The following is a 21,323-nucleotide window of genomic DNA, read 5'->3' as shown; positions in this document are numbered from 1 at the left end:
TCAGTATTTTAATTAATTTTATTACACCAGTCAACTGTTCAATATATAGTTTATGATAAAGTATGCTACAAGAATTCACCTTCTGTTCAAATTTACCAATTGCTTTTACTGTTTTTAGGTTAATACATTGTTAGAATTGAGAAGACAAAGCATAGAACTTGCATCATTCACTCAGACAACTTCTGCTATGTTTGTAGACACAACCACAAAAACTCAGAGGAAGAAGATATATAATGTCACAAAAGTTGCATCTTCATTGTACTTCGGCTGCAAGATCGGTGACAAAGAAAAAAATTGGGCCCCACATATCTGTTGTATTACTTGTACAATAAACTTAAGGCTGCAGTTATACGGCAAGCTGAGAGCAATAACTTTTTGCCGTCCCTATGGTGTGGTGTGAGCCCAAGAATCATTTCGACGACTGCTATTTCTGCATGACAAAAATGAGCAAGCATTGCATCAAATATCCCATCAGCAATTAGGCCAGTGCCACACGGTAAAGAACTGCCAGTACCTGTGCCACCAAAATCTGGGGGTATTGGAAGTAGTGATGAAGGCACATTAGAAATCGTTTTACCAGATGTCAGAGAACCATGTACTTCACTTGATTTGGACTACAAGCCAGAAAAAGAAAAGACCCCATACTATATTGAACAAGAAGAATTAAGTGACTTGATCAGACACTTGGGCTTACCCAAAGAGAAAGCTGAATTACTCGGATCCAGACTACAACTGTGGAACTTACTCACCAAAAGTACATTACAATATACCTTAAGCGAAATGAGCAAGATGCAATGGAAAATAACATGTGTGTGTCTGCAAACTTAGCTTTGATGCATCAAAGCTAAGTTTGAAAGCAGTATTGCTTCATAATGGAAATACTTTACTATCAATTCCTCTTGTTCATGCTGTTGGCCTGAAAGAAACTTACAATAGTATGTCCCAGATTGTTGCTGCTATACATTAGAATGTCTGTAGTTGGAATATATGTGGTGATCTCAAAGTGATTGGACTGCTTGTTGGTTTGCAAAGTGGTTTCACTAAATACGATTGTTTCCTGTGTTTGTGGGATAGTCGTGCAACAGCCAAACACTACGTCGTACAACACTGGGATAAGAGAGATGAATATATTCCTGGCAAAAGCAATGTAAAGTATGTTCCATTGGTTGTCCACAAAAAGTTTTTCTTCCCTCTTTACACATCAAGCTTGGACTGATTAAGAATTTCACTAAGGAACTGGATAAAGAAAGCAGAGGATTTGCATATTTACTGAAAATGTTTCAAAATTTATATCATGCAAAGCTGAAGGAAGGAATTTTCATAGGTCCTCTGTGACAACCTGGTCCTTGAGGTTGTCACAAACATTCTCTCAGATATACCAGATAAGCTGCACTTGCTACATGGGAGTCTACAACGCTGATGGAACTGATATCCGGGGTGACACTCAAGTCAAATGGACCCAATTTTGGTGAAGTCCGGACGGTCTGTGACAGCCAAATCTTCTGCTTGCACCTTCACAATGGTGGGACAGTTAGTAATCCTGGGTATAACCTCCATGCACTAGTACATGGTGGATGCCCACCCAGGTGCGAACCAACGTAAGCAGGGGTCGAGGTGTGGCACACATCACATGGAGAAATGCCGCCCCTCTATGTTACAAGGCAGTACTAGGTGGTAGATGACTCTCATCAACCTGTGCAATACCACCACTTTGCTTATTGGAGGCTTGAAGCGGTGGACCCATGTTTAGTCTCTAGAGCTAAGTTCCGGTCAACCCTTCCCTATCTCTTCCATCATGCAACATGATTTTCAAGGATACAGCTCTAAAACGGTGTTCGCAGGCCGGCCGCTAGTTAGTACACTGGACAGAACCTATTGGTAACTCTCTAGGAGGCTTCCGAATCAGATAGTGCATAATCTTGCTACCTCTACTCTGCCAGATAATGACTGGAGGGAGTCCAAGTAGTGTGTACATGCGGGGAGCATTGTCGAGGCCACGTTATGTCAAGGATCTGGGCATATTCTTACCATGTGTACGCCATATCCAAAAATTTCATTACTTCATACAGCATGTCCCACCCACTTTTTCTTACTATTGAATACACCATGAATTGTCAAACTAATAGAGCAAGCTTATCTGCGAAAAGATCTAAACCTCTCAAGCACTTCCAAATTTATTTCACAAATATACGTGGTCTCAATTCTAATCTTAACAATGTCCATTTCCACTTGCAGTCTGCCAAACTCCATGTACTTTTTCTGACAGAATCTCAGTTATCGGTTGATTCAACTACTGCTCATCTCAGAAGCCCAAATTATTCGCTGTATGATTCCTTTCGCCTCAAAGGTGGAACTTGTGCATATGTCCGTTCTGATATTACCTATCAGAGACTTAGCAATTTGGAATCTCCTCTCTTTGATCTTCTCTGGCTTAAAATCTCTCTACATCATTGTGTAAAATTCATCGTTTGTCTCTACCGTTCTCCCAACTCCACTAATCACTTGGAGCTTTTTGACTTCCTCTCTTTGCAACTTGACTTTCTCTAGTCCAACTTTCCTAACAGTGAGGTAATTTTCCTCATACAGCCAACACGTTTGATCTTTTTCTCACAAACAACCCTTCTAAGTACACGGTCGAAGTGAGAGGTCTTTTAGGCACTTCAGATCACAACTTGGTGATTGTCTCTTCTCCAATGAAGCCTTTATCTCATGGCTATTCCCAACCTCGTGTTGTTTGGCATTACAAGAATGCAAAATGGGATGACCTACGAGACTTCTTTTCTTCTTTTCCTTGGTCGGATTACTGTTTCAAAACTTCTGATGTCAATGTTTGCTCAGATCTTGTCAGTGAAATTATTCTTGCAGGAATGGCATCCTTTATCCCACACTCTACTTTAAAATCTCATCCTTTATCTAAACCTTGGTTTTCCAATAAATGTGCTATGGCTGTTCAAGAGAAGAATGTTAATCGTAATTGGCTTGTTTCTAATTCTCCAGTTTCATTTTCTGCCTACACCAACGCTCGCAACAATTGTAATGCAGTTATTAATCAGTCCAAACTAGAGTTTGAACAGGCTAAGAGTAGAAAACTTGTTTCTTGCCGTAATGGTAGCCGTGCATTCTGGTCTCTTGCCAAAGCTATTGGCCGCAACTTTTGCCCATCTCTGCTCCCACCTCTGTCCAAACCAGATGGTTCTGTTGTCACTTCAGCCAAGGATAAAGCTGACCTGCTAGCATCGTATTTTTCTTCCAACTCATGTATTAATGATCTTGGTAAAACACCTCCCACCATTCCCAACATGCTCAATTCAATGCCTCCTGTGGTCTTCCGTCAAAAGGATGTCAGAAGGATTTTGAAGAATCTTGATGCTAAGAAAGCTCCAGGTCCCGATGGTATTTTTCCACTTGTTCTCAAAACTTGTGCTCCTGAACTTACTCCTATTCATTGCCGCCTTTTTTTTACTTTCTTATTCCAAGGGTGTTTTCCTTCTGCTTGGAAATTTGCTCATATCCAGCTAGTTCCTAAAAAGGGTGACAAATCCCTCCCATCCAATTACTTCTACTCTTTCTAAAGTAATGGAGAAATCAATTAACAGCCAACTCTTAAACTACCTAGAAACCTTTTGTCTGATCAACGATCGCCAGTATGGATTCCGTCAGTGTCGATCCACTGGTGATATTCTGGCTTATATTACCCACTTATGGACTAATTCAATGGAAAGGTTCGGGGAAACACAAGTAGTTGCTCTTGACATCTCAAAGGCTTTCGATTGTGTTTAGCATAAAGGTCTTCTAAACAAGCTTCCATCTTATGGTTTGCCAACTGTTTTTAGTAATTGGTTATCCAATTTTTTCTCTGATCGCCCACTGAGGGTAATGGTAGATGGCTCTCTGTCTTCTAACTTCACTAATTGCCGATGATAGCACATTGCATTCCACTTTCCATTTTGAGAAACCTTGTCCTGCTCAATCAGCATCAATTTCTCGAAAATGTGCTACTAATTCATTAAATGCCGATCTTCGGGTAATTCTCCAGTGGGGCAAAGACAACTTAGTTGATTTCAACCCTTCTAAAACTCGGTCTTTTCTTATATCTTGCAAAAAGGATTCTTCCGCTCCTATGCTTATCTTTAGTGATACTCCGATTCTAGGCAAAATGATATATCTCTTTTGGGGATTACCCTGACTTCTAATCTCTCTTGGCACAAGCACATTACAATTGCTTCCTCTGCATCTAAAAAACTTGGTTTTCTCTTTCGCTGTCAGCATTACTTTTCTTCCAAACAGCTGCTCACTCTGTATAAATCGCAAATCCACCCTGCCATGGAATATTGTTCCCACATCTGGGGTGGTGCCCCCAAAACCTCTCTCAGGCTTCTTGATTCCATTCAGAAGAGGGCAGTTAGGTTAATTAATGATTCATCTCTAACAGAGTCTCTCCACTCGCTCTCTCATAGATGCACTGTTTCTGCTGCATGCCTCTTCTACAGATATTTCAATGGGGACTGTTCTGAATTTACTTCTATAATTCCCGCTCTCTCTTTCAAAACCAACTTTTCATCTTCCTTGTTTATTCATTCAGCTGCCGTTTTCTGGAACAACCCTCCTTCATACGTATTTCCTGAAAATTACTGTCTACAGATGTTCAAGTCCAATGTCAACAAATATCTTCTTTCGTCTTCTCAACCTCCAACCCAAGCACGGTATTAAGTACTGTAGGTTCTAATACCTCTCATGTTTGGGGTTTACATGAAAAAAAAAAAAAAAAAAACTTCAGTCAACGATAAATGACCTGCTAGCATCCTATTTTTCTTTCAACTCATGTATTACTTATCTTGGTAAAACACCTCCATCATTCCCAGTGTGCTCCATTCAATGTCTCTTTTGGCCTTCGTCATAAGGACGTCAGAAGGATTTTGACAAATCTTGAGGCTAAGAAAGCTCCAGTTCCTGATGGTATTTCTCCACTTGTTCTCAAAACTTGCGCTCCTGAACTTACTCCTGTTCTTTACCGCCTTTTTTTTTTTTTTTTTTTCATTTTCTTATTCCAAATGTGGTTTTCCTTCGGCCTGGAAATTTGCTCATATCCAGCCAGTTCCAAAAAAAGGGTGACAAATGCATCCGATCCAATTATCATCCCTTTGTAATTACTTCTACTCTTTCTAAAATAATGGAGAAATCAATTAAGCGCCAACTCTAGAAACCTTTCATCTGATCAACGATCACCAGTATGGATTCCATCAGTGTCAGCCCACTGGTGATATTCTGGCTTATGTTACCCATTTATGGACAAATTCAATGGAAAAGTTCAGTGAAACATAAGCAGTGACATCTCAAAGGCTTTCAATCGTTTGGCATAAAGGCCTTCTAAACAAGTTTCCATCTTATGGTTTGCCAACTGTTTTTTTGTAACTGGTTATCCAGTTTTCTCTCTGACCGCTCATTGACGGTGATGGTAGATGGCTTGTTCTTCAAATTTTGACATTAATGCTGGTGTAACCCAAGGTTCAGTTCTTCTCCCCACTCTTTTCCTCTTGTATATTAATGACTTATTCCATTGACTGGAAATCCCATCCATAGTTTTGATGATGATGGTAGTTCATTGCATTCCACTTTCCAGTTTGAGAAACCTTGCCCTGCTCAATCAGCTTCAACTTCTCGAATGTCCACTACCAATTCCTTAAATTTTGACCACCTGGTAATTCTCTAGTGGATCAAAGACAACTTAATTAATTTCAAATTTTTTACAACTTTTTCCTGTTTTATATCACACAAAAAGGATTCTTCTGCTCCTATGTTTATCTTTGGTGACACTCCGATTTCTAGGCAAGATGATATATCTCTTTTGGGGATTACTCTGACTTCTACTTGGCACAAACACAGTTGTTATGGTCCTATATTAGAGCTTGAAGGACAGGGTGGATGCCTTCAAAGGATCTAAATTGAAGGCCCATCAAGCACTTAGCTGCCCACATCAATGCCAGAACTTGCACATAAACACCACGCAACACAGAAGCAACCTCCAAGGCAGAATGCGCTGGTGCCACAGGAACTAGTAGTTGTCAGTGACTCTATTCTCAGGGAAACGAGAAACATATTGTGATAAAAGGATAGGTGGAACAGGACCAGGGTATGTCTGCCAAGGACAGAGGTTGATGACGTTGTAGAGTAGATATGATCTTTTAAGGGCACAAAAAATTATATATTTGTTACGCTGCAACAATGATATTAAGAGTAGGAGACCGGCGGAATTCTTAAACAAGTACAGGTCACTGTTGAAAAAAACCGTGAATTAGGGTTGAATTTGAAAGTGTCGGCAATTCTGCCCAGACATGATAGGAGGGAGAGCCTATATGACGAGAGCCTTGTCTATCAATTCAACCCTGGAGAGATTGTGCAAGGCTCAAGGGTTAGAATTGAATTTTTCTCAGCCTGGTCTGTGCTTGTTAACAGGAAACACTGCTTCTACAGGGATGGGATATACTTAAATAGAAAGGGTGTAAGAATTTTTGCGGATGCTACTAAGTCAGTGTTAGGTTGGTTAATTTGAGTAACTACTGGTTACCCAAATTAACCAACCTTTCTCATAATCTGCCTTTGCTTGCCTAACCTCCTTTGTGACTTGGTTACAGACCAACTTATATCTACAGTAGGCTTCCATGACACCCATTAATTTATATGTATTCCATGCATTTTTCTTTTCTACCATATATCTCATTAGTTCATCTCACCTCCACAGTTGGTTAGGTTGGGTAACTACTGTCACAGATATAAGGCATGGAGAACTGTAATTTGGGGAGTGCAATGTGTGCAGGAAGGACAGACAGGATAGGAAGGGAGGAGGGGTTATGCTATTAGTTAAGAAACACAAAATCCAAGGAGGTACAGCCAGTCGACATCGCTGAACAGTGCAGTGTCGAGTCAGTCTGGTGTGACATAAGCACTAGGAAATCAAAATTGAGAGTAGGAGTGTGTTATAGGCCAAATGACTCTGATGAGTATAATAAAAAATGGTACAGGGAAATCGAGTGGGACAGTAAATCAGAGTCTTATAATGGGGGATTTTAATTTCCCAGATATTGTCTGGAATTTGTGGTTTGGCCACACACACACACTAGCAAGGCTTTTGTGGATTTATTGGATGATGGTTTTCTGCAGATAAAGGAACCACTAGATGGTTCCTTTGTGTGATGATAGTGTTCCTGCACACTATCATCACACAGTGATGATAGTGTGCAGAAGCGGGATTTATTCAAAGAGGTAACTACCATAAAGGGTAAAGGGAAGGGTTTTTGCTTTAGTAAAGGCGACTACAGAGGTCTGAGACAGTATTTAAATTCTATACGGAATTTGGTGAGACCAGCTGATGATGTTACTAACAGCAAATTCAAAATGGGAAGCATTCAAGGAATTAATCTTGGAAGCTACTAGGCTTTACATAACAAGTAAGAAATATTGTTCAAGGTTTAGGCCTAAATGGAGGTGGTAGTAGTAGTAGTAATAATAGTGGAATGTGATGCAAGAAAGCAAGTGTATGTGCTTTTGCAGCATCAGCCAAAAAAAAAAAAAATCACACCATTCCCTCCAAATGCCTGTCCAGTGCCTCCTTAAATTTATTTAACCTGTCAACTTCCACAACGACAGATGGAAGTGTGTTCCAGCAATTAAACACCCGCTGGCTAAAGGCAAATTTCCGCACATCTATTCTACATCTTTCTTTTCTTAATTTGAATTTATGCCCCCTTAGGTTTGTAATCTGAACAAGTGGAAGGATCCCATCAGAATTCAGGGTGCTCAACCCATTCAAGGCCTTGTATACCTCAATCAGGTGAGATGAACTAATGAGATATGTGGTAGAAAAGGAAAATGCATGGAATAAATATAAATTAATGGGTGACATGGAAGACTACTATAGATATAAGGTGGTCTGTAACCAAGTCACAAAGGAGGTTAGGCAAGCAAAGGCAGATTATGAGAAATATTTGGCAAAGGATGAAAAGAAAAACAGCAAAGAGTTCTTTACCTATGTAAACTCTAGAAGGAAGGGATGAATCAGATTGGTAAACTGGATATCGACAGTTCAACTGTTGATGTTCCTGCTCAGGTGGCTAACAAACTAAATGAGCATTTTACATCTACATTCACACATGAGGAGTTTTTCAGGGAGGGGAATGCCAGAGGTGAACTAAACTCTGGCAGTGAGCTAGATGATTTTGTAATAACCGAGAGGAAAGTGGAGGAGAAATTGTTGAAGATAAACATAAGAAAGGCACCTGGGGTGGATGGAATCTATCCATTATATTAGAGGAGGCAGCCCTAGGCCATAGTTATGAGAATTTCCCTGGACTCAGGGAAGGTACTCATGGACTGGATTTGTGAAGTTGATAGGTTGAATAAATTTAAGGAGGAACTGGACAGGCATTTGGAGGGAATGGTGTGATTTTTTTTTTTTTTTGGCTGATGCTGCATAAGCTCATACACTTGCTTTCTTGCATCACATGCCACTACTACTACTACTACTACTACTACTACTACCACCACCCCAGGTGCCTTTTTTATGTTTATCCTCAACAACTTCTCCTCCACTTTCCTCTCAGTTATTAGAAAATCATCTAGCTCACTGCCAATGTTTACTTCACCTACGACATTCCCCTTCCTGAATAACTCCTCATGTGTGAATGTAGATGCAAAATACTTGTTTAGATTGTTAGCCACCTGAGCAGGATCCTCAACTGTTGAACCATCAACATCCAGTGGACCAATCTGATTCATCCCTTTCCTTCTTGAGTTTAAATAGGTAAAGAACTCTTTTCTGTTTTTCTTTGCATCCTTTGCCAAGGATTTCTCATAATCTGCCTTTGCCTGCCTAATCTCCTTTGTGACTTTGTTACAGACCAACTTATATCTATCATAGGCTTCCATGTCACCCATTAATTTGTATGTATCCAATGCATTTTTCTTCTCTGCCATATGTCTCATTAGTTCATCTGACAACCATTTAGGCCTGAACCTTGAACAATATTTCTTGGTTGGTATGTAAAGCCTGGTAGCTTCCAAGATTAGTGCCTTGAATGCTTCCCATTTTGAATTTGCTGTTGGTAACATCATCAGTTGGTCCCACTGTATAGAATTTAAATACTGTCTCAGACCATCATATTCGCCTTTACGAAAGCAAAAACCCTTCCCTTTACCTCTGATGGCAGCTACCTCCTTGAGTAAATCCCACTTCAGCACACTGTGATCACTGTCACCCAGTGGTTCCTTTATCTGCAGATTCCTAATGCATGAAGAATCACTACTGATAATCAGATCAAGAGTATTACTCCCTCTAGTTGCCTCCCGAACATGCTGGTGTAGAAAACAATCATCCAATAAATCCACAAAAGCCTTGCTAGTGTGTGAGTGACCAACCCACAAATTCCAGTCAATATCTGGGAAATTAAAATCCCCCATTATAAGACTCTCTGATTTACTGGCCCATTCTATTTCCCTGTACAGTATCTTATTGTACTCATCAGAGTCATTAGGCCTATAGTACACTCCTACTCTCAATTTTGATTTATCTATGCTTAGGTCACACCAAACTGACTCGACACTGCCCTGTCCATCGATGTCGACTGGCTTCACTTCCTTGGATTTTATGTGTTACTTAACTAATATTATAACCCCTCCTCCCTTCCTATTCTGTCTGTAGACGTTGTACTCCCCAAATTCCAGTTCTGCATTCCTTATATCTGTGTGACACCACGTCTCTGATATCCCAACAATATCTGCCTTTGATGTTTTGAGCAATACCTCAAATACATTAAATTTACTTACTAAACTCCTAGCACTGGTGTACATGCAAGTATACAGTTGTAGGATAGATGTGCGGAAGTTTGCATTTAGCCAGCAGGTAGTTGATTGGTTGAACAGACTTCCATCTTTTGTTGTGGAAGTTGATAGCCTAAATAAATTTAAGGCTGAGCTGTTGTTGTTGTTGTTCAGTTTTTAGGAGCATTAGCAACTAAGGCCATATTGCTCCGGGAAATGCGGTGGTCATTCCCTGACCTTTCCGCATCCTCCGTATTTGGTGGTCATGGGCTTGAACCCCGGTCTAATCAAGAAGTGGGTGCTACGCACTGCTGCTCCTTCCCACCTGGCTACGGAGGCGCCTAAGGCTGAGCTGGACAGGTATTTGGAACGAATGGAGTGAAATGGGAACTTTTTTTTTTTTTTTTTTTTTTTGGCTGATGCTGCATAAGGTTGCTCTCTTGAATTGTGTGCCTCTACTAATGCTAGCATTACAAATATTGCTTCCTCTGCATCTAAAAAAACTTTCTGTTTTTCTCTCTTACTTTTCTTCCAAACAGCTTTTCACTCTGTACAAATCGCAAATCCCCCCTACCATGGAATATTGTTCCCACATCTGGGGTGGTGTCCCCAAAACATCTCTCAGAGTTCTAGATTCCATTCAGAAGAGGGCGGTTAGGTTAATTAATGACTTGTATCTTACAGTCTCTCTCTCTCTCCACTCTCTGTCTCATAGCCTTTTCTACAGATACTTCCACAGGCACTGCTCTTCTGAATTGGCTTTATAATTCCTACTCTCTCTTTCAAAACAGTCGGGGGCTCACATCTGGTGAGTATGGGCTTGGCAAACCCAGGGTCCTGAGCTGGATATCATCATTCTTCTCTTTCTTGGTGATGCCTTTCTACTTCTCTCTCTCTCTCTCTCTCTCTCTCTCTCTCTCTCTCTCTCTCTCTCTCTCTCTCACACACACACAGGGGGTAACTTGGGATTTTTTTTTTTTTTTTTTTTTTTGGCTGGTGCAGCATAAGCCTCAGGCTTCCTTGTACCATATGGCTAATAATAATAATAATAATAATAAAAAAAAAACAGTCCAAACATGTGCCACCACCAGCCAACATTCATTTACCGTCCAACTTCGAACTCACATCAACTTTTCACCTTCCTCGTTTATTTCATTCAACTGCTGTTTTCTGGAACAACCTTCCTTCATACATATTTCATGAAAATTACAATCTAGAGAAGTTTAAGTCAATAAATATCTTCTTTTGTCTTCTCAACCTCCAACCCATGAATGGTACTAAGTACTATAGGTTCTAATACCTCTAGTGTTTGGGGTTTTGATAATAAAAAAAAATAAATAAAAAAAAATGTGGTTAGTATAGTCCTCAGCTACTAGTAAAAAAATTATCATTCAGTGCTTTGTTTCTGATTTTTTTCTCTTCATTATTTTTTATAAAATAAAATATCAAACCGATTTTGTTGTTTGCTTATAGCGCAAAATATCAAACCGATTTTGTTGTTTGCACATAGTGCTAAGTTTCTCATTTACCAGTTTTGACCAACAATCACAGAGATCAGAGTAATAAGAATCATATAATTTAGTTAATAATAGAAAAAAACTTATGAAAAAGTAGATGGCTGCACTGCTGATGCATTCTCCCTCTAGCTGTGCATCAATTCTGAGATTTCATGATTGGTCAGATTTACTATCTAAAAACCAACAAAATCTTGGTGATTTGCAGGTCCCATGGTTGAAGAATTTTTGACATTTGGACCTGTATTTACAAACCAGTTTGGAGCAATTTATTAATAGTTTTTGAAACTTAATTTTCATTCACTTCTGGAATTTCTTATCTCTAAGTCAAATCATCCTTGGGTTGTCATATGCTGTACTGATGAGATGAGTTGATGATAGAGGAAGGGTCCTATTAGTAATAAATCTCTCTCACACATACTCTAAAGAGGTCTTGAATGGGTTGAGCACACTGAATTCTGATGGGATCTTTCCACTTGTTCAGATTACGAACCTAAGGGGCATAAATTCAAATTAGGAAAAGACAGATATAGAATAGATGTGCGGAAATTTGCCTTTAGCCAGCAGGTTGTTAATTGCTGGAACAAACTTCCATTTGTCATTGTGGAAGTTGATAGGTTAAATAAATTTAAGGAGGAACTGGACAGGCATTTGAAGGGAATGGTGTGATTTTTTTTTTTTTTTTGGCTGATGTTGCATAAGCATCAGCTCATACTCATACACTTGCTTTCTTGAATCACATGCCACTACTATTACTACTACTGAGAGGTGTTGTAATTTATTAACTCATGTTTTGAAAAAAATTTTTAAAAATAAAAGCAAGTTGAAAAATATACACAAAACTTGACTAAAATCCCAGAAGAAAGAAACACTGCTGCTGAAAATAATACATTAAAAAAAAAATAATAATAAAATAACAATAAAAAAAGAAAAAAATGAATCAAACACTACAAAGAATAGGAAGCAATCTTAATGGACAGACATTACGCAAATCAGCATTTGCACAAAATAAAATGCAGGTAAACAGCCAGATAAACTACACAAATTTCAATTTTGAAAAAACCTGCTATAGCCTTTGTCTGTCGGAAAACTACTTCATCTGTTTTCCCAGCTTCTCTTTCTTCAAGTAATTCCCCAATACAAGCAATCACTTTAAGGCCTTCAGCAAGGGCATGGGCCACTTTATCTGCAGTAAGCTATAAAAATAAAGATTCAACTTTAAGAACTCAAGGAGAACATCACATTATATCTAATATTTATAACCAAAACTAATACTGTATACACTGTTATACAATATTATTGTATACAGTGTGGTATATACAATAATAGGAACCTAAGATATGGCAACAATGAGTAATTATTGCCATATCACAGGCTCCCACTATTTAAAAAAAAAAGAAATAAAAGAGTTCGGACACATGAATATCATGTGTCTGAATACAGCAGGAGGCCCTTTACCAAGATAGTAAGTTTAAAGGCCAAGCTTAAGTCTACACATATGAAAGGTCAATAAATGGACTTCATGAGCACCTTTAGCAGCATTTATTGCCAGAAGATTTGGGAATGAGATTAGCTCCATGCGGGCAAAATTTTTATGGCTCCAGCTAATAGAAGTTTTTCTTAAATTTTTGCTGTTTTATTGACTTAAATTAGCATATTAATTTAATTTTCTTGAAGAAGCTGTATATTCCTAGTAAGGATACTTAGTTTAATTTGAAGTTAGAGATTTTGTAGGTTATTACATAGTATTGGTAAGGATATCCAATCCATGTGTTGGACAAGATTTTGCATTTCTGGCAAACACAAAGTTTTTAATTGTATTTAGCTGTTTTATTGACTTAATTGTTATATTAAGTTATTTTCTATAAGTAGCTTATATACCTAGTCAAGCTCCTTGGTTTATTCTAAATTTAGACAGCAATTTTGAAAGTTAATTAATACTTAATGTCCGCAGATTTATCGTTCGTAATTTGCCGCCATTGTATTATAATACAACGTATATCCCGAACTAGATAGCATAAGGTTTAACGTTAAACTAGATAGCAAAACACGTAGCACTGCATTAGAAATCTGTTAGCTTAGTATAGTACAAATTTGTATAGTATTATCAATTAATCAGTAAAATTTATTAATCTTATTAAATTTCATTGTTAATTAAAATGTACTTTTTTTTAACTAAATACACATAACAACCTAGATTTTACAAATGTAACATTATAAATAAATACATATAACTTGACAAGAGATACAAATATCATATAACGTAACTTGAAGATAATACTCGAAACTAAAATATATATAGTGTAATAACTGCATTGAGATATAAGTTTAGGTTTATATTTTTGTACTGAAATTGAATTGAAATCATGACTCAGACCAGAGCAGCAAAGAAAAAAGCTCAAGCTAATGGGATTGCCGTGCCTCAAGGGAGAACTGAGGGGGCAGTTGTCTTCTGAATCACAGCATTTTGAAATGTACTCCTTGTTTAATGTGTGTGGAGGAATCAGGAATGGGACATGATATTTCCAAGGGGAATGTCTTTGGTGTGTGTGATGTAAGGAGTGTGAGGAAGTCAGGCGTGTACTCAGTGTTGTCATGGGCTTATATGAGAGCTTGAAGGACAGGGTGGATGCCCTTGTAAGATTTAAATTAAGGGGCCCATCAAGCTCTCAGCTGCCCACATCAGTGCCAGAGCTTGCACTTGAACATCACGCAACACAGCGGAACCCACAAGACAGAATGAACCGGTCCCAAAGGAACCAGTTGTTGTCAGTGACTCTATTGTCAGGAGAAATGGAGAACATATTGTGCAAAAACGATAGGTGGAACAGGACCAAGGTATGTCTGCCAGGAGCAAATATCTTTTAAGGGCACAAAATGCAATAGTGTTGTACACATTGGCACTACTGATATTAAGAGTAGGAGACCGTCAGAATTACTTCACAAGTACAGGTAAATGTCAAATTCAACCCGTGAATTAGGGTTGAATTTGGAAGTGTCTGCAATTCTGCTCAGACACGATAGGAAGGAGTATATGATGACAGTCATATACTCCCTCACACACTAGTCAGACTTTTCTGGATTTATTGGACGATTGTTGTCTGCAGCAGCATGTTCGAGAGGCAACCAGAGAAAGTAATACATTTGTACTCTTGATCTGGTTATAAGCAGTGATCATTCGTGTATTAAGAATTTGCAGATAAAGGAACCATTAGGTGGCAGTGATCAGTGTACTGATGTGGGATTTACTTAAAGATTTAATTACCATCAGGGGTAAAGGAAAGGGTTTTTGCTTCCGTAAAGGTGAGTACAGTGGTCTCTGACAGTTTTTAAATTCTGTATAGTGGGATAAACTGACGATGTTACCAACAGTAAATTCTAAGTGGGAAGCATTCAAGGGATTAATCGTGGAAGCTACTAAAAGTTTCATACCTATTAAGAAATATTGTTCAAGGTTTAGGCCTAAATGAACTAATGAGACTCATAACAGAGAAGAAAAATGGATGGGATGCATATAAATTATCAAGCGACTCAGAAGCCTATGGCAGATATAAGCTAGTCTGTAATCAGGTGACAAAGGAGATTAGGCAGGCGAAGGCAGATTACGAGAAATCCTTGGCAAAAGATGCTAAGAAAAACAGCAAGGATTTCTTTACTTGTATAAACTCTAAAAGGAAGGGGATGAATCTGATTGGTCCACTTGACATCAATGGTTCGACTGTTGATGATCCTGCTCAGAGAGCAAACAAACTGAATGAGTATTTTGCATCTACATTAACATGTGAGGAATTATTAAGGTTTGAAAATGGCAGAAGGTTATCAAATTGTAGCAGGATACTTAATGATTTTGTAATAACTGAAAGCAAAGTGGAGGAGAAATTGTTGAAGTTAAACATAAGAAAAGCACCTGGGGTGAATGGGATCTATCCAGTTATATTAAAGGAGGCGGCAAAGCAACTAAGCAAACCCTTAGCCATAATTATGAGAGAGTCCTTGGACTCAGGGGAGGTTCCCACGGACTGGAGATGTGCAAATGTATCCCCAATTCCCAACGGGGGATCGAAGGGTGACACGAGTAATTATAGACCAGTTAGTTTAACTTCATTCCGAGTAAAATAATGGAGTCATTGGGTTAAAGATCACTGGACACTGCTCATCGAGGACTGATGTTATTAGTGGAGTCCCTCAGGGCTCAGTGTTGGGTCCATTATTGTTTTCTGTATTTATAAATGATATTGATGATGGTATATCGGGCTTAATGTCCAAGTTTGCAGACGATACAAAGGTTGGCAGGGTTGTCAACGACACTACTGACACTATGCTACTGCAACAGGATCTGGAAAGGTTGAGCAGATGGGCTGAGAGGTGGCAAATGAAGTTTAACATCGACAAATGTAAAGTACTACACATGGGAAACAGCAACCCCAGAGCAACGTATCAACTCTGTGGTACTACACTAACAGTAGTAGAGAATGAAAGGGACTTGGGGGTGGTTGTGCAGGCAGATATGAAGTTCTCTGAGCAGTGCAGACGGGATGCAAGAGTAGCTCATGGAGTACTGTCAATGATATACAGGAATTTTTCCAGCAGGGATAAGGAGGTGATTATTCCATTGTATAAGGCGATGGTCAGGCCACACCTAGAGTACTGTATACAGGTCTGGAGGCCTCATTTCAAGAAGGATGCAGAGCGGCTGGAACGAGTACAGAGAAGGGCAACAAGATTAGTGAATGGAACAAAGGGGTGCTGTTATGAAGAAAGGCTTAAGTTTTGCAAATTACAGTGTCTGGAGACTAGGCACCAGCGAGGTGATCTGATAGAGGTGTATAAAGCCTTGAATGGTTTGAGCATGCTCAATGCTGATGGGATTGTTCCTCTAGCTCAGAATAATCACCCGAGAGGGCATAAATTCAAATTGAGGAAAGACAGATGTAGGATAGACGTGCGGAAATTTGCCTTTAGCCAGCGGGTGGTTGGTTGGTGGAACAGACTTCCATCCCTTGTAGTGGAAGTTGATAGCCTAAATAAGTTTAAGGCTCAGCTGGACAGGTATTTTGAACGAACAGAGGGGTGAAGTGGAAGTGGGTTTTTTTTTTTGGCTGATGCGGCATAAGCTTGCTTTTTTGCATCAAATGCCTCTGCTAATGCTAATTCTCACGCTATCAAGCCTTTTGTGGATTTATTGGACGATTGTTTTATACATCAGCATGTTCGGGAGGCAACTAGAGAGAGTAATACTTTGTATGTATCCCATGCATTTTTCTTCTCTGCCATATGCCTCATTAGTTCATCTGACATCCATTTTGGCCTAAACCTTGAATAATATTTCTTAGTTGGTATGTAAAGCCTAGTAGCTTCCAAGATAAGTTCTTTGAATGCTTCCCATTTTGAATTTGCTGTTGGTAACATCATCAGTTGGTCCCACTGTATAGAATTTAAATACTGTCTCAGTCCATCGTAGTCGCCTTTACGGAAGCAATAACCCTTCCCTTTACCCCTAATGGTAGTTACCTCTTTCAGTAAATCCCACTTCAGCACAATGTGATCACTGCCACCTAGTGGTTCATTTATCTGCAGATTCTTAATGCATGAAGAATCTGCAAGTGATAATCAAATCAAGAGTATTACTCCCTCTAGTTGCCTCCCGAACATGCTGATGTAGAAAACAATCATCCAATAAATCCACAAAAGCCCTGCTAGTGTGTGAGTAACCAGCCCCCAAATTCCAGTCAATATCTGGGAAATTAAAATCTCCCATTATAAGACACTCTGATTTACTGGCCCACTCTATTTTCCTCTACAGTTCCTTATTATACTCATCAGAGTCATTAGGCCTATAGCACACTCCTACTCTCAATTTTGATCTCCCAATGTTTATGTCACACCAAACTGACTCCACACTGCATTGTCCAGCGATGTCGACTGGCTTCACTTCCTTGGTTTTTATGTGTTTCTTAACTAATAGCATAACCCCTCCCCCCTTCCTATCCTGTCTATCCTTTCTGTAGACGTTGTACTCCCCAAATTGCAGTTCTGCATCCCTTATATCTGTGTGACACCACGTCTCTGATATCCCAACAATATATGCCTTCGATGTTTTGAGCAATACCTCAAATTCACCAAATTTATTTACTAAACTCCTAGCATTTGTGTACACGCAAGTATACCTGCACCTGTTTCTATTCTTAGCTACCCTAACACAACCCATGTGTTTACTTGTACCGCAGTGGCTCCCAGCAGTCTCTGAAATACCATGCATCTTGTTTTTCAGGCTTCTGCTCATTCTAATAGAAGCAGTGCAAGAATCTCTTTCACCTCTGCCAGTGGCTACTGTCAATCTATTGGTCTTTGTCTCCCCCCAAGCTAGCAGTTACATGACACAGAAGCCTATGATAGATACAAGTTGATATGCAACCAAGTTACAAAGGAGGTTAGGCAGGCGAAGGCAGATTACGAGAAATCCTTGGCAAGGGAAGCAAAGAAAAACAGCAAAGAGTTCTTTACTTATGTAAACTCTAGAAGGAAGGGGATGAATCAGACTGGTCCACTTGATATTGATGGGTCAAGTGTTGATGATCCTGCTCAGGTAGCTAACAAACTAAATGAATATTTTGCATCGACATTCACACATGAGGAGTTATTCAGCGAGGGGAATGCCAGATGTATTCAACTCTAGCAGTAAGCTACAGAATCTTGAAATAAGTGGGAGTAAAGTGGAGGAGAAACTGTTGAAGATAAACACAAGAAAGGCACCCAGGGTGGATGGGATCTATCCAGTTATATTAAAGGAGGCAGCAAAGGAAGTAAGCAAACCCTTAGCCATAATTATGAGAGCTTCCTTGGACTCAGGGGAGGTACCCATAGACTGGAAATGTGCAAATGTGACCCCAATTCACAAAGGAGGATCAAAGGCTGACACAAGTAATTATAGACCTGTGAGCTTAACTTCTGTTCCAGGAAAATTAATGGAGGCACTGGTTAAAGAAGCACTGCAGGATCATTTAGACAAGACTTCAGTTATATCTCAGACACAGCATGGTTTTGTTAAGGGGAAGTCTTGCCTGACCAACTTGATTGGATACTATGATGCAATCACAAAAGAACTGGATGCAGGGAATAACTTTGATATTATACAAATTTGTATACTTGGATCTTAGAAAGGCTTTTGATACTGTTGCACATGGAAGACTGCTACACAAATTGGAGCAGTGTGACATTAGAGGCAAATTGCTGCTATGGATAAAGGGGTGGTTGAGGGGGAGAAGACAGAGAGTGGTAATCAATGGACACTGCTCATCGTGGACTGATGTTATTAGTGGAGTCCCTCAGGGCTCAGTGTTGGGTCCATTATTGTTTTCTGTATTTATAAATGATATTGATGATGGTATATCGGGCTTAATGTCCAAGTTTGCAGATGATACAAAGGTTGGCAGGGTTGTCAAGGACACTACTGACACTATGCTGCTGCAACAGGATCTGGAAAGGTTGAGCAGATGGGCTGAGAGGTGGCAAATGAAGTTTAACATTGATAAATGTAAAGTACTACACATGGGAAACAGCAACCCCAGAGCAACGTATCAACTCTGTGGTACTACACTGACAGTGGTAGAGAATGAAAGGGACTTGGGGGTGGTTGTGCAGGCAGATATGAAGTTCTCTGAGCAGTGCAGACGGGCTGCAAGAGTAGCTCATGGAGTATTGTCAAGGATATACAGGAATTTTTCCAGCAGGGATAAGGAGGTGATTATTCCATTGTATAAGGCGATGGTCAGGCCACACCTAGAGTACTGTATCCAGGCCTGGAGGCCTCATTTGAAGAAGGATATAGAGCTGCTGGAACGAGTACAGAGAAGGGCAACAACATTAGTGAATGGAACAAAGGGGTGCTCTTACGAAGAAAGGCTTAAGTTTTGCAAATTACAGTGTCTGGAGACTAGGCACCAGCGAGGTGATCGGATAGAGGTGTATAAAGCCTTGAATGGTTTAAGCATGCTCAATGCTGATGGGATTCTTCCTCTAGCTCAGAAAAATCACCTGAGAGGGCATAAATTCAAATTGAGGAAAGACAGATGTAGGATAGACGTGCGGAAATTTGCCTTTAGCCAGCGGGTGGTTGGTTGGTGGAACAGACTTCCATCCCTTGTGGTGGAGGTTGATAGCCTAAATAAGTTTAAGGCTCAGCTGGACAGGTATTTTGAACGAACAGTGGGGTGAAGTGGAAGTGGGTTTTTTTTTTTTTTTTTTTTTTTGGCTGATGCTGCATAAGCTTGCTTTCTTGCATCAAATGCCTCTACTAATGCTAATGCTCTTAATTTGATTATCAAGTAGTGATTCTTCATGCATTAAGAATCTGCAGATAAAGGAAACACTAGGTGGCACTGATCAGTGTACTGAAGTGGGATTTACTCAAAATAAGTAACTACCATCAGGTAAAGGGAAGGGTTTTTGCTTTCATAAAAGTGGCTACAGTGGTCTGAGACAGTATTTAAATTAGCATTAGCATTAGTAGAGGCATTTGATGCTAGAAAGCAAGCTTATGCAGCATCAGCCAAAAAAAAAAATAAAGTAAAATAAATAAATAAAAAATAACCACTTCCACTTCACCCCTCTGTTCGTTCGAAATACCTGTCCAGCTGAGCCTTAAACTTATTTAGGCTATCAACCTCCACCACAAGGGATGGAAGTCTGTTCCACCAACCAACCACATGCTAGCTAAAGGCAAATTTCCGCACATCTATCCTACATCTGTCTTTCCTCAATTTGAACTTATGACCTCTCACGTGATTATTCTGAGCAAGAGGAAGAATCCCATCAGCATTGAGCATGCTCAAACCATTCAAGGCTTTGTACACCTCTATCAGATCACCTTGCTGGTGCCTAGTCTCCAGACACTGTAATTCGCAAAACTTAAGCCTTTCTTCATAAGAGCACCCCTTTGTTCCATTCACTAATCTTGTTGCTCTTCTCTGTACTCGTTCCAGCAGCTCTACATCCTTCTTCAAATGAGGCCTCCAGGCCTGGATACAGTACTCTAGGTGTGGTCTGACCATTGCCTTATACAAGAGAATAATCACCTCCTTATCCCTGCTAGAAAAAATTCTAAACAGTGGGACCAGCTGATTATGCTACCAACAGCAAATTCATATGGGAAGCATTCAAACAATTAATTTTGGAAGCTACTAAGCTTTTCATACAAACTAAGAAATATTGTTCAAGGTTTGGGCCTAAATGGATTTCAGATGAAAAAATAAGACATGTGACAGAGAAGAAAAATGCATGGGATACATATAAATTAACATGTGACACAGAAGTCTATGATAGATATAAGCTGGTCTGTAACCAAGTTACAAAGGAGGTTAGGCAGGCAAAGGCAGATTACGAGAAATCTTTGGCAAAGAATGCAAAAAAAAAAACAGCAGAGTGTTCTTTACTTATTTAAGCTCTAGAAGGAAGGAGATGAATCAAATTGGTCCACTTGAAATCGATGGTCCAACTGTTGATGATCCTGCTCAGGTAGCTAACAAGCTAAATGAATATTTTGCATCAACATTCACACAGGAGGAGTTATTCAGGGAGAGGAATGCTAGAAGCGTATTCAACTCCGGCAGTGAGCTAGATGATTTTGTAATAAATGAGAAGAAAGTGGAGGAGAAATTGTTGAGGATCAATGTAAGAAATGCACCTGGGGTGGATGAGATCTATCCAGTAATTTTAAAGGAGGCAGCAAAGGAAGTAAGCACACCCTTAGGCCATAATCATGAGAGATTCCCTTGACCCAGCAGAGGTAAGTATGGACTAGATGTGCAAATGTGACCCCAATTCACAAAGAAGGATCACAGGGTGACATAACTAATTATAGACCCGATAGCTTAACTTCTGTTCCAGAGAAATTAATGGAGGCACTGGTTAAAGAAGCACTGCAGGATCATCTAGACAAGACTTCAGTTACAGCTCAGACACAGCATGGTTTTGTTAAATCTTATCTTAACAATTTGA

At 39.5% G+C, this 21,323-nt stretch overlaps 1 protein-coding gene across 1 annotated transcript in view; it reads right to left on the bottom strand.

The window, feature by feature from the left end:
- The window catches only part of Tpi (triose phosphate isomerase), a 226,118-nt gene that overhangs the window by 106,105 nt on the left and 98,690 nt on the right, over positions 1–21,323 (bottom strand). The window contains exon 5 of the mRNA XM_090369145.1: positions 12,391–12,523. Coding sequence (XP_090225271.1) covers positions 12,391–12,523 — 133 coding nt within the window. The remainder of the gene's footprint in view (positions 1–12,390; positions 12,524–21,323) is intronic.

The sequence above is a fragment of the Mastigoproctus giganteus genome, chromosome 2 (genome assembly GCF_048544385.1).
Source record: "Mastigoproctus giganteus isolate SK-2022 chromosome 2, ASM4854438v1, whole genome shotgun sequence".
Classification (NCBI taxonomy): domain Eukaryota; kingdom Metazoa; phylum Arthropoda; class Arachnida; order Uropygi; family Thelyphonidae; genus Mastigoproctus; species Mastigoproctus giganteus.
This window is presented reverse-complemented; position numbering and strand designations above follow the sequence as displayed.